We start from the raw sequence: 14,996 nt of genomic DNA on the forward strand, positions 1-14,996 counted from the left end.
AATAATTAATAGCTGCAATCACTATAAAATGGAACGCACTATATGCATGCACTATTTGTATTTTATATTTACTCAGTGTCTGAATATTCAGAAAAAAAAAACAGTTGTTCAGGTTCCTTTTAACAATTTATTTTTCGCATTTTTGTGAGCGATATTCGTAATTTATCATGTTGTCAAATGTCAAATTTTGAACACACAAAATTTGACTACAATAGGTAGGTATGTACCTCCCCCCCTCTGAATTTTCTAGTTTAGTAGCGCTAATTTACATTTTATACATTGAACCTGGATACGTCATGATACGTTTCAAATTATAGAAAAATACTGTTTGCTTTATTTAGAAGCCTTCGAAAAAAATGTATAGATCTTCAATTCGGAATGTTGTTCTTCAATTATCCAGAAAAAATCTTAAAAATTATTGTCCAAATGGTATAGCTCAATAAGTACATCTTTTTAAAAATTCGAATGCAGTTTTATGGAGAATCGTCAAATAACATAATTTTTTACCCTGTTTTTCACATACACTCACTTTCACATGAAATGCACCACCCAGTAATAATAATAATTAAGTCTTGTAATTTTGGCAAAATAATGCTTCATAATAGAGTATCAAATGATCAAACTTTCAGTAAAAAAGAAAGAATGCTGGTGGTTTTTTTGTCATCGACCTATTAGATTTTTTTATTCAATTGTAAATAAATAAAATAATATTTACATCAAAATATCAGTTTATTTTGTTGTTGAACTGTGAACAAGACATCTCAAAATGCCCCCAGTGAGACAGCGTCGAAATTTTTCCCACGTTTCGGATTTCGATAGAGGGCGAATTATCGGCATGAAGGAGGGTGGACTTTCTTTTCGTGAGACTGCCCGAAGAATGAATCGGAACCACACCACGATTGCGAGAATATGGTCTTCGTGGTCTGAAGAGAGGGTTTAGCAACATCGTCCAGCTGGACGTCCTCCCCGTAGCAGCAACGCACGTGAAGATCGACTTCTTAGACTGATGGCCATTGGTGATCGATTTCAAACAACAATGTCTGTTGCAGTAGATTGGATGGGAGCTCTAAATCGTCGGGTGTCGATGGCAACAGTTTACAGAAGAATTTCGTCTTTTGGCCTGCATTCATACCGCCCAAATCTACGACTGCCACTAACCGCCCAACACCAAGCTTCCAGATTGGCCTGGTGTCAAGAACGAATTGATTGGAATCATGAGTGGAACAATATCGTCTTCAGTGACGAGTCGCGATTTTGTTTATGGATCAATGATGGTCGTAGAAGAGTCAGACGAAACGGAGGTGAAAGAAGAAATTTGCAATTTTCTGAAAGGCGCCACACAGCTTTAACACCTAGTGTTATGGTCTGGGGTGCGATATGTGTTGGCCGAAGATCTTCTCTTGTGTTCGTTCCAGGCACCCTAAACGCACGTCGCTACATTGACAATGTTCTGAGGCCAGTATTAGTACCTTTCATGCAAACTTTACCAAATGGTATTTTCCAACAGGATAATGCAAGACCACATAGTGCGAACATTACTCGACGATACCTGGTAGAAGCACAATTGGAAATACTGCCTTGGCCTGCACGGTCACCGGACCTATCGCCCATCGAACATCTTTGGGATATGATGAGTCGCCGTCTTCGAAATTTACCGAGGCCTCCAAACAATGTGGATGACCTACGACATCATCTTGAGGTAGCATGGAATGAAATACCCCAGGAAGATATTGATCATTTATTGTAAAGCATACCGCGAAGAGTACGTGCTTGCATTGCCGTACGAGGCGATGTCACTTATTATTAATTTTTTCATTATCAAATGTTGTATCTTTTAACTGAAAGTCTGATCATTTGATATTCTATTATGAAGCATTATTTTGCCAAAATTACAAGACTTAATTATTATTATTACTGGGTGGTGCATTTCATGTGAAAGTGAGTGTATTAAATGCTTAATTTGTTAAATGCTGTTTTTCTCTTAAATCAACTGTTAATGTTTAAAGCTTGAAAAGGAACTGAAAGTAGGTAACAAACGTTTTCAGGCACATTCACCATTTTATTAAATTTTGTGGTCTTGAGAAAAATGTTCACAAATTTTATCTCACTTTACTTTTCTCACGAAGTGAATTGTTTAAATACGTGTGGGACTCATAACCATAACGGAATTCTTTTTAAAGTACAAAAACAATAGATGTTGCTCTACCAATTGTACTTCATGTACTCATAAAATAGCTCCTCTTCTATTCAGTGAGGCTTTTAATTATTGACAAGTGAAGTAAAACGATTCTACAAAATTTTCTGTTTGTTAGTATTTGTTACTAAAAATATTCGTGTTCACTGTTTTATCAAAAAAATCATTCATTCTAGGTGACTTCGGCAATATTAATCTATAATTTTTTAATATTTAGTTTTTGTTCAATGAGTTTACACACAAGTTATTTTTATGTGACTCCATCATTTTATCAGATTTTTAATTTTTGCAAGTTTATTAATTTTTCAGTAACCAACTATTTTTATTTTTACATTAATATTGCCAATTTCATGAATATTTTGTACTCGTTACAAAATGTCCATCAGGATTCTACAATTTTTCTTTTAAACGATATTTATTTCCTGCTCTTCGCCTCCGCCATTTTGTCAAGTAATTCTTTATGCATAAACCTAGAAGTCGCCCATATAACTACCAAATATTGTATCTCTTCGGACAGAAGAATTGGCATCAGAAATCCTCTAAATATTAATAAACCGGTTAAGTTTCCGTTATAGAAAATAAATTGTGTTACAAGTGCATTCCAACACTTTCCTGCATTTTTTTAATAATACACACAAGTTGACGCAAAACTACACTGCTAAAAGAAATATTTACCGAATTCGCTTACGTTGAAAATGAGATCAACAAAGCGCACCCGCCATTATATGAGCAAAGGATGCTAAGACGCTGAATTAAAATAATCAAGGTTGAGAAATGAGAATTGTAGAAATAAGAAAATATTTACTAAGCAAACATTGGTTGAGTCAGTCTTTAAATTTATGCGTCGATTCGGTGACTTCAAAAATTGTAATGTTTTTTAAATGTTATAAGCATGTAGTCTTAATTTAAAAGTTCCCGTCGTATACTCTCACTTCTCGCAGTTTCTTCCGAAATTTGTTATATCAAACTGTATTAATCGGGCTAACTAGAAGTAATACATAAGTAAATGTAGATCTGAGTACTAACAATTTGTTGATTCAATTATAGATTTTCCTTTATACCTATAAGAGTATTTTGCACGAAGACTGTGTTTAAAAAATAATTTAGCTCCAAAAATTCATTTCTAGCTGCCGATGGACACAATAACGGGACATGTGGTCACACAGTATAACTACTAACATTATCACTGAAATAAAATAAAGATTTTAATTGGTCTTGTTAGTTGCGGGAGAGGCCATCGAATTGACTTTCATTGTAACTTTCAGGAAAATTGTGACTGCATCAAGCAGAGGCGTATCCAGGAGGACGCTAAGCCTAGATCCAGAAATCATGCCTCTCACAACATCCCCCCAGTTTTCCCTTTACCGATGAGCCCCGGATACGCCTCGACTTGGATGCAGCTGGCGGTAAGCCACGACATCTAGCATACGCCAACTTAATTGAAAATAAATTATTCAAATCAAGCTTTTAAAAATCCTTCCCATTACTTCAATGTACTCAGAATGGAATCTATTTGCAGGGTAACATGAAACAGCACATGCTCACGCACAAGATCCGCGACATGCCTCAGCACATGTTCGAAAACAAAACGCCATCGCTGAGTGGAGACGACTCGACCCCTCTACCTCCCAGTGTCCCTCCAAGAGAACACTCAGAGGAGAGTGAGGGACATGTGCAGCAGGTCAGAGAGGCACAGCAGCCCGCTCCAGTGCCTCCAGTAGTGCAGCTCTCACACATGTCTTCACAGCTGCAGGAGCACAAGCAGGAGACTCACGTGAAGAGGGAACCTACTGAGGCGGAGTTGCCCTTACCTAAACGTCCTCCAAGTAAGTAATTTCTGAAGTGTTTCAAGTCCGTCCTTTATTACCCAAACTTCCCCTATTCAAATCATTTAGGTTTTGTATAACTTTTAATCACGATAAATTAGAAATATTTTGCAATGAGAACGGAAATTATTTCGTTTCGTTTCAACCTCTAATTTGCATAGAACACAATGGTTCAAATTCATTACGTAAATTGTCGCGAAAACAAATTTCAGTAAAGCAGCTTTTTATCGATGAAAAGTAATAAGATACTAATTATTGAGTTTAATCAATCAATAGGTACATATTACCTGTATCCTTCATCAGCCCTGAATTGAAGAAAGTTGGATGTATACTGAATTATCGAGCTATTTTGAGACTGATTTCTTCCCAGTAAGGCTAAGGACGGTTTAATAGTTTTTAATGCTCATTTGTTTGGTTTTCCATATCATCCTGAGAATTGTAAAAGATTTTTAGAAGCTCTCGGAAATATACCAGGTGGTTCAAGAAGGTGGCTCGTCCTTATAACTTTTTTGTTTTTAAACTTAGAAAGTTTAAATTTGGAGTGAAGCTATATGAAAATAAAGCTGATTGATGATTGACATTAATGACGTTCATCTAGCACTTCCGGTTTAACCGGAAATGACCTCAGCTTTCAATTTTTAAATGTAATACCCTATATTTTTTTTCTTTTTGAGAGTCTAGAGGTCATTTCTAGTCTAAAATATGTCATTTAAAAAACAAAAAAAAGGGGTGAGTTTTTTATGTCAAGCTACGCCACTGAGAAATACGTATTAGACACAATTTTAGATCAGAATTATAGGGAAAAATGTTAATTTGTCATTTTTTGAGTACTTTTTCTTTTATAAGCAATTTAAATACCGAAAAATAGTTTTCCCATTTACCTTATAAATTTATCTAGATACCAAAAAAGGAAAAATTTATAGGGCATTACATTTAAAAATCGAAAGTTGAGGTCATTTTCGGTTAAACCAGAAGTGCTAGATGAACGTCATTAATGCCAATCAATCGGCTCTATTCTTATATATCAGGTTGTTCGGAAAGTAATTTCGTTTTTTTATGTGAAAATGAATGACAGTTTTCGTATAATAAACAAATGCTTTATTAAATTATATATTGGCCGTTCTGGTCCAACACCTTTTGCCATCTTTCTGGTAGTAGCATAATTCCACGCTCATAAAATTTTTTGTCTTTGCTGGCAAAAAACTGATCGAGGTGGTTTTTGACCTCATCATTTGAGATGAAAGTTTTACCGTCTAAAAAATTTTGGAGTGACCGGAACAAATAATAATCCGATGGTGCCAGGTCTGGAGAATATGGTGGGTGTGGCATTGTGTCCCATTCAAGCTGTAAAAGCTTTTGGCGAGTGACCAAACTTGTGTGAGGTCTCGCGTTGTCTTGGTGAAACACTACACCTTTTCTGTTGATTAGTTCGGGTCTTTTCTGTTGAAGTGCATCCTTCAGTTTGTCCAGCTGCTGGCAGTAGACTTCCGAATTAATCGTTGTGTTATCCGGTAAAAGCTCAAAAAAAACGATTCCTTTAAAATCCCACCAAACAGACAGCATCACCTTTTTTTGGTGAATATCGGCTTTGGAAATGGTTTGAGTCGATTCATCTTTTTTGCTCCATGACCTCTTGCGTTTGACGTTGTTGTATACAACCCATTTTTCGTCCCCAGTAATGATGCGCTTCAAAAACGGATCATTTTTGTCACGTTTGAGAAGCGAATCGCAGACGTCAATGCGGCGACACAGATTTCTCTCTGTGAGAACATGGGGAACCCATATATCGAGCTTCGAGGATAATCCCAGGCCTTTCAAGTGGTCATAAACTGTTGAATTCGATAAATTTAACTTCAATCCGATCTCACGTGTTGTTATTCGACGGTTCGCATCAACTAATGCCTTTATGGCGTCTTTATCAGCTTCAACCGGCCTTCCCGAACGTGGTGCATCTTCGACATCAAAATTGCCAGATCGAAATTTAGAGAACCAGTTCTGACACTGGCGTACTGTCAACACACCTTCTCCATACACATCGGTCAATTTCTTTCTGGCTTGAACAGCATTTTTACCCTTTCTGTAGTAAAACAGTAGGATATGTCGAAAATGCTGCTTATCGCTCTCCATATTTAAAAGGGCACCAACCAAAAACTACTGCGTAGAATTAATTGAAATGTTTCACACACAAGCCTTGTTATATGAGCTCTCAAAGCATATAAAAATTATATGGCTTAAGTGTGAGGTTAAGTGCAAAAAAATACCATTAAATCCTCTGTCGGGAAAAAACGAAATTACTTTCCGAACAACCTAATAGCTTCCCTCCAAATTTCAACTTTCTAAGTTCAAAAACAAAAAAGTTATAAGGACGAGTCACCTTCTTGAATCACTCAGTATGTTACTTTCAGACGGTAATATACAGAGTACTTGCAGACGCTGACGCAGTCGAAATTAGAAATAGATATCCAAACGTTTTGCCTAATATTCAGATTACAAATGCATGAGACTTTGATAATTGGAGTTCAATTTCCTGTCAAGTCTTCTTTCTTTTTGCTCATGGGAATTTGAAATCTGAAAAGGCTATAGACACTTCATCAACATACAAAGGTCATATCCAACCGAAATGTTCTAATGTAAATAAATAATTTGTTAACAACAATTGCTTGCACTAACTACAAAGCTCTAGGTTGTGGGCTAACACGTGTGTGGTGTGTGTCTTTTCAGGCTTGCAATCAAGTAAACACTTGTGCCACGTGTGCAATAAGAACTTTTCCTCGAGCTCGGCCCTGCAGATACACATGCGGACTCACACCGGAGACAAGCCCTTCAGGTGCACCGTGTGCCAGAAGGCTTTCACCACCAAGGGAAACCTTAAGGTATGTACACGTCATGTGGCTTCTTGGCTTACTAATGCAGTACTAACGTTTCATGTTTCATTTTAGGGTTTTGGGTAAAAAGAATGTCTTCCTATAAAGCTTCTTATAGAGGATTGTAGGCCTTAAAAGAAAGTGTAGATGTGCTCTGTTTTGTTGTAGGTTCACATGGGTACCCATATGTGGAGCAACGGAGCGTCGCGACGAGGGCGTCGCATGTCCCTCGACCTGCCGCCCATCCCCATGACTCCCAAGGATTCCGAATTTCTGCAACGGAGGCCCGACCTCTTCTACCCGTACCTTCCGGCTCCATTCCTTAACGGCATGCAACAAAAGGTAAGTTGCCTCCTCTCCGTCCACCTCAAAGAATTCTAGAGGAATCTCTTGCAGCTAAATGAGATATCTTCAGTGGGCCCAACCCAAAACGGACTCGCTCCATCAGCGAAATATGGCGGTCTGTTGGGTTTCGGGTACCCCCCACCACAGGGTGCAAGACCCAGGATGAATTCCCCAGAAAGGGCCCCGGATCGTCCTCCGAGCGAACCGGATCCGAGACCCGGATTGTGGGACTTGCATTTCGATCGAAAAGCTGCAGAAGCCCCTCGCGAAGACATTCTGTCCGCGTCCAGAGAAGGCCTGGCCGCTTGATCTGGGGTTTAAATGAGTCAGGGCCCAGGGCGGTTATTCTGGATTAGAAGACCTGTTCCTATGTTTGACTAGTCTTTATTGTGACAAGGATTTTGTTTGGTCGAAATTAGCGGTTGTTAGTGAGCGTTTACGGCAAGCTCGAATTAGATTAGCCAACTTCTTGCAAAAGATATTGAACAGTATTTGAAAAAGAGATTCTACACTGCAAAATGTAACAAAAATTGCATTTTCAGTAATGCCATCGTCCAAATATTGTAGGGGGACACTTTTGAATTATTTACGGTGTAGGGCAGGACCTGACCGTGGAAGGTAGGGAAAAATGAATTGCAGATTCTCGATATCTTTTTGGAGACACATTTGGTATGTACAGGGTTTGTCCATGTGTTTAAACAGCGCCTGCTACTTTTATTATAAAAAAAAAGAAACACTTTAAATACAAAAGAAACAAAATGTGACAGTCGAATACGTAATAACTACTAATGACGTTTTGTTCATTTGTTTATTCATGGCAACTGCGATTTTTAAATCAACTCCCGATTTTTAAATCAAATAGCGCGAAAATGCCTAAACCAAATTTTAATGTCTTACACATTTTCAAAATAAAATACAAAGATCTATTCAATTTTTATAAAATATACAGAGTGTTCCATTATAAATTTACCGGCTTTGTGTCTTTTTTTAACTTTGCAATATTCGTCTGCAGTGTTACGTAACGTTCTCTGGCGATTTAAGATAAACCCTAGAACTTTTGCATTTAAAGTTTCCCCTTTTTAAATAATAAAACTAATAGGCGCTATCTAAATATACAGGCCTGTACTCAAACATTTTCCAAAGTCTCTTGATTACGAGATGAGCAAAAGTTCGATTGTCGCCTTATTTGGCTCATAATTACAATCTGACAGTATTCTATGCCGGGTATTCTCCTAATTTAAAGAATATCTATAGCTATCTACGAACACTTGCAGAATATTGGATATTCTGCAAACTGAAAAAGAGAGACGATATTCTCTGAATATTCTGTTGATCTTTTGGAGTGGATCGCTGTGGGTTGTGAATCGGTCCATATAGGTACTCTATGATTTTTGGGCAACCTAAATTAGAAATCGGGAAAATTGAATGGACTCGCCTAAGTAAAGTACCTAAATTCAAGACTGTGGACCTAAACCCAACGCGACTCCAGTTTACTGCAGTACTGCCCTTCTCAAAGCCAGCTTTCTGGTACGATGAATGGCGAATTTGTATTGCCCATCCTTTTTGGTTTCTTTGGCATGCCAAAGAATTCAAATAGTTCTTTCAGAAAATGCTGTTATCAAACAATCAGAATAGAGGTCTTGGTAGCGCGAGTCTAGACTTAATGATGAAATGGAATATTCCAAGTTCCAAACGTTCGTCAAATATGCCAGATATTCACAGCTGGCATGCGTACTTATAGCACATTCGTAGAATATCTGGATATATTTGATATCACACAATTATAGGGTAATCTGGTAATATTCTATGCCGAATATTTCCGCAGGTTAAAATTATCCACAAACATTTATGGAATATCATACACCCTTTAAAACGAAAAAGTAAGACAATATTTTATGAATATTCGTACTAAAAATTCAGTTAATCTTGTGGATTATTCTGCGAATGTAAATCGAATCACATACTGCAACCTGCCTGAACTAAAACCTTTAAGGGTCGCCGCGAAGCTAAGGCCCAGTTATTCCGTGCGATAGTTAGAGGAGTATCGCCAGAATATCGTTTCAATATAACACATCTCTATGGCATGTTTACAATTAATTCATAGAGCATCTAGTGTTTTCTGGATAAGTCGGAATCGATGCTCCAAATATGACCCAAGCGATTAGAAATTTGAGAGAGCTATTTGAAAAAAGAGCAAAAAATGTTTGCAAATTTAATGCTCACTAGTTATTGGAATAATGGAAGATTCACCGCCTCGTCCCCATGAACTGTTGATCTTAAAATTAGCTGAAATTTTGTTTCTTAGAGTTTCTATATATAGCAACATAATTATCACCCCGTATAACCAATAGTGGTCATAAGGGTGACGAAATAGACATTTTTTTTCCCTTCAAAATACTCTAGCCGCGCTATATAAGGTCTCGTATATCTTATTGCAAATGTTAAATTTTTGCAAGTTTCAAAACAGAATAAGGCAAAATATCATCACAGTTCGGGGACGAAATTAATTTAAGTTTACAAGTTCAAATGTAAATATTGAACAAAGTCAAATGACAAAATATTGCATAAAATCTTACAAATTTGGTAAAAGGAAACTAACGTTAGAATTCCTGAAAATATCGAAGAAAAATGTCTTCAAAAAGTTTGCATATTTAAAGGTAAAATACGAACGCAAATCTAATAAGTAGTGGAATATCATGTAAGTTTTTTTTAATTTAACTTGGGAAGCTCACATTAGAAATCCTGAAAGTAAGGTATCGCTAAAATGTTTGCAAATTGGCCTAAAATAACGCATTAAATCTTTTAAATTTAAGAGAAAATTTGCATCTTGCAACTTCCAAGGCAAGACATCATAAGAATGCTTGCAAAACTTCAAACGAGCTTCAGCCTCAAAGCTCCTGAGGATCAAGAATGCTTCAAATATTTGAAGGCAAAATATCGTTAAAATGCTCGTAAATGTTTGAGCCAAAATGTCGTTAAAATGTTTGCTGGTTTCAAAGCAAATTATAGAATTAAGTCTAGTTTCGAATGAAAAGTCGTAAATTAAAGCGGAGACTGACGCTGGAAATCTTTTGGAAATGTTGTAGCCGCGAAATAACGAATCCAGCATCTAATAATTATTTTTTAAATATCACTTTTTGCCCTGCAAAATGATAAAAAAACGCGATGACGTGTTAAACTAAATTTTTAAAACGTTCAACGACATTCTGCCGTTTTTTACGCAATTTTTCAGTATCTGGAACAAGAAATTGGATAATCAAAAACGAGCTTCTGCGAACGTTTTTGAGTACGAATAGTTGCATTTTTAATACTTAGGGTGGTCAGGCAGTTATTTTCCACATTCCGCCGCTATTGGTTTTTACTCGAACATGGAGTTTCAGATCTCATGTTCTCTTATTAAAGTTATATAGAAGAACAAGCACATATCCTAGTGAGACTCCACACTAAATATTTAAATTGCTTTTTAAGGTTTAAAACATATTTTTATTTATTGCATTTTCTTCGTTCTTGCATTACCATTATTTTCCTTAGCGTTTTCCTTGTCAGATACGGTCGGGGCAATGCATACTGTGATATATCAAACTATTATATGATTATTTACGTATATAGAAGCTGTGTAATTAGATCGATATCTAACTATAAAGTTTAATGTTTAGTTGGTAAAAGTTTGTATTATAGTAGCTGAATAATAGGCAATGTAAAATATTATAGCAATTACTTTAAGGTTCCTTTCCTGACTTATTTATACCTGATGGTCTTTATTTTCCACCAAGTTTTGTTGCCTACAAAGTGATGAAACGAAGTTTCTAATATGATTATTTTTCATGGTTGCTGTGTTACTTTTTCTGTGTCCGGGGGACACTGGCGATGCCAGTATTTAGCTTTATTAAATTAAACACCCTGTACATAGTAGACGTAGAGAATCACTGTACTGTTATTAGATGTTGTCCATTTTGTTTAGCATGGTCAATCGAAATAAGTAAAACTGTAAATATTTTGTCATTATGTATTGTAACATGAGACTGGTTTTATTATTATTATTATTATTATTATTATTATTATTAAAGTTACGATTTAATATGGCTGAAATCCCATCAGTACAAAGGCCCATCTCTCACGTGTTGGTTGGAACAACCATACGAAAGCAATGTGAACATCTCCCGAAAAATATTACTTACATTATAATAAAAAATAGCTTTATCGGTGAAAATTTATTCCGCAAATGAGGAAAATATTGAAAGTTATTATTATGTTTTGTTTTTGGGTGGTGTACAGAAATTTTTAACTGGACAAAGACATGTAAAAATCACGAGAGCCAGTTTGATTCTGTTTAATCATAAAATATATTTATCACATACACTTTTTTCGTTTTATTTTAACCTCGATTCCATGAGTAATTTTGAACATTTCACATACCCGAAGAAAAAATCATGATGTGAACGAAACGAATTTTACATACCTACTGAGAAATATCCAGAAATAAAATCAATGTTAAACTCAGACCCTTTCTGCCAAATATAAGCTGTAACATTTAACTTGCCACTTCGCAACATATCGAAGAATAAGCGCTCTATGAAAAAAAATGTCTATTACGAAAGTTTGATTATTCCGCAAGAGAAATAAAGGGTGACCGACGGGAACCTGACGAGTTTGAAACGAGCCGTATACAGTAATTTTTTTAGAAAAAATTTAATTACAATTCATAAAATAGTTTATTATTACATGCCATTTGATCGCGTGTAAAAAATTATGTCGCGTAGATACCGCCTGAATACAGGTTTCCAATCTTCGCACGAAATCGGCCATTGCCCGAACCACCATTTCAGCGTTGATTTGAGCGACTTCTTCCTTAATGGCCTCCTTTAGTTCTGTCAATGTACGGGGTTCATGAAAGTAAACACGCGTTTTTAAATACCCCCACAAAAAAAGTCACATGCGCTTAAGTCCGGTGATCTCGGAGGCCATGGAACGTCACCAAACACGAAACGTCTAGTTGTTCAACGACATCGACATTTATCATTGCGATATTTATTATTTTAACATTGCGTAGCAGTATAACTGTTGAACCACTGTGAAAAATCCGTCTTGGTGACCGATAGATAAGGATTTAGCTAGTTGTCATCCTTTAGTTAGTGGTACGCTTATAGATTTAGTACCTAAGTTCTTTGTAACGTAGAAATCACTCTTTTGCATTGCGGCTCTCTTCTCTGGTACACTTACTCTCATAGAAAGATAATCCCAGAAGTACCCCGCCAGACATAGATGGCAATTTTTTTGTTAAAAATGTATCTATGCACGCAAACCCTAATACTGATTAATCATGCATGATTCAATCAATGTTTCGTCTGGCAATATCAAATCCATTCCCCAAAAAAATTTAAAAACAAAATTGAACAAATCAAACTTACAAGCATTTTATAATGGGAAAGAATTCATTAGGTACAGTTTTGAAGCAGCGCTGCATGACCCGTCTGGTTTGTTTGCCTAACTGTTGTGGGCTGTTTTAACTTTTAAGGTGTTATAAATATTTATTTGTCAGGTTCAGATCAATTGGGGGTCAAAGTTCAAACTGCACCTCCTCGTGATGACTCCCGAATGTCCCTGGTGTACGAAACCAGAAAATTAATCTTGGTGGAGGATTCCAGAGGTAACTCACGCAACTGACAAAACGCCTGCTGGAAGGGATCAAATGCATATTTAAAAAGGAAATGTTGACTGATAAAATGAACTTACCTCAGGCGGGTACCATCGGCCATGGGAAATCTCGCCTTGCTTTGGCAGGCAGTCCTAAGGATTCTGAGAGGGGCAATCAATCGACTAACCTAGAAAAAAGGGGGGAGAAAAGGGGTAATAAGGAAAGGAATGTTTACGACGTACCTACACTGCAAAGGGTAAAGTATTTGAACAGTGGGTTGATAAGAAGAAATTCAATTGGATATCCGCAAAGCAAGAAAAGAAAGGTTATGGAGACGTCAATGTGTATAGAGGACACGGAACTACATATATAAGAGGGTTATTAGCGAGGATTATCTTATATTGAAGGATGTTTTAGAATGCACAAAAAAATTAATAAGGGAATTGGAGAGCAGGATAGAGAAGAATACGAATAGGGACATAAAGGATATCAGTTTAAAGATGAGAAAACATAGGGGTATTCTAGATAGGGTATCAATCAATGCGTGGTTAGAGGGTTTTAAGTATGCAGTAACTTTGCAGAAAATGACTTTTGATCAGGATGGGCAAGTGGATATGAATAAGACAGGGAAAAGTATGAGGGACCAGGATACGCAGACTCCACAGGAATGGAGGGACTAAGATAAAGAAGTAAGAATGAACGGAACATAGACCTATGGGGAGTGGAAGAAAATTTCGAACAAAATTTGGCCAGAAAATTTATATGCAAACACGGAGTTTATAGTTGGGAAACCATTAGAAACAAAAAATAGTACGGCCAAGGTGTTAATAACGAAACAGGATAACAGGGAAATGCAGTACCGTGGTTGTCGAAATGTCGTGGGATTTGGATATTGCTCTTACGCTTATATTGGAATTTTCTAATACCAGAAATTCATTTGCCTCTGTTATGACGGTCGTTGTTCGGACACTTGGTTGGCGAAGAACACTTCCGGTCGCTCGAAATCTCACCAAAAGCTTTTCGAACGCAAATCGACGGGGGTGCGTTCTGTTGGGAAAACGCTCGGCATACACCCTTGCAGCTAATAATGAATTCTCAAGGCACTCGCCAAGAATAAACATCATATCTACTAATTCTTCTTGTGAGACATTTTTCGAAATCAACAACTTATAATGACAATTAAACAACTTAAATAATTTGATATAAACGAAAGAACGGCTTAGCTAGAGTTGATTGACTTCAGCTGCACATTTATTCACAAATGTATAGCTATATTATGTCAAGCCTATTATGCAAATTACGACAGTAGTATGTAGAAAATGAGGAAAATATTCTTGTTGCGGATTGATTTAAGAATACTTATTGATAATAGTCAAATGAAGTTTTTTTTTCTGCGTCGGATAGGCCAAAAATAATTATATCATTCCATTTGAAAAAGTGAAGTTGTTGGTAGTTGAATATTTCCATTTGACAAGTATCAGAAAATTGATATTTTAGACAATAAATAAAAAAATCGTAGCTGCTGTAGTAGTCTATTTTGTGCTCTTTGAAATGAAAGAAACCCCAAAATTTTACCTCTTTTACTTTCCTTGATTTTGGACTTTTTCTTCAGTTATGCATACGTCAATTTTTTTATAAATTGTCTAATAACTTGTAAATGGTACGAATTAACCCTTCCATGTGCTTAATAAACTGATTCATTTTGAATAAGGAATCCAAAAATGTAACAGTATACAGGGTGTTCCATTTAAAATAAGTAAGTTAGTGTCAACTTCCGGTATAAACGGAAGTCCGCCATATTTGAAAATAACACATTTTATGAAATAATTTTTTTTGTATCTCCATTGGTTTGGGAGCTATCGAACGTTCTAGCTGGGGTGAAACACCCTGTATATGTGTATATACAGTATGTCCACAGATAGAGGGCCCAAGAGGACAAATGGACAAAAAATGTCGTCTTTCGATAAAAAGTCATTCTTGATAAAAGTTTCTGCTTCTCGAAAAAATACGATTTACGAAGATACTTTTGAACTTTTTTATACAGGGTGCCCAAAAACTACGAACACATGAAATATTATCAAGAGTAAACTACCTTTATTTCTCATTTTGGAGCAAAATGGTAAATAAAAAAC

At 36.3% G+C, this 14,996-nt stretch overlaps 1 protein-coding gene across 3 annotated transcripts in view; it reads left to right on the forward strand.

Annotated features, from left to right (window-relative positions):
- The window catches only part of LOC136418506 (homeotic protein spalt-major-like), a 107,666-nt gene extending 96,078 nt beyond the window's left edge, over positions 1-11,588 (forward strand). Inside the window, exons 5-9 of one of the 3 annotated variants that reach the window (XM_066404583.1) lie at positions 3,460-3,600; positions 3,714-4,020; positions 6,742-6,893; positions 7,053-7,226; positions 7,281-11,588. In XM_066404583.1, coding sequence (XP_066260680.1) covers positions 3,460-3,600; positions 3,714-4,020; positions 6,742-6,893; positions 7,053-7,226; positions 7,281-7,538 — 1,032 coding nt within the window. In that variant the 3' untranslated portion in view covers positions 7,539-11,588. The remainder of the gene's footprint in view (positions 1-3,459; positions 3,601-3,713; positions 4,021-6,741; positions 6,894-7,052; positions 7,227-7,280) is intronic. The other 2 variants (XM_066404584.1, XM_066404585.1) reach the window with 2 other exon arrangements.
- The last annotated feature ends 3,408 nt before the right edge of the window (positions 11,589-14,996 follow it).

This window comes from Euwallacea similis, chromosome 35 (genome assembly GCF_039881205.1).
Source record: "Euwallacea similis isolate ESF13 chromosome 35, ESF131.1, whole genome shotgun sequence".
Taxonomy (NCBI): Eukaryota; Metazoa; Arthropoda; class Insecta; order Coleoptera; family Curculionidae; genus Euwallacea; species Euwallacea similis.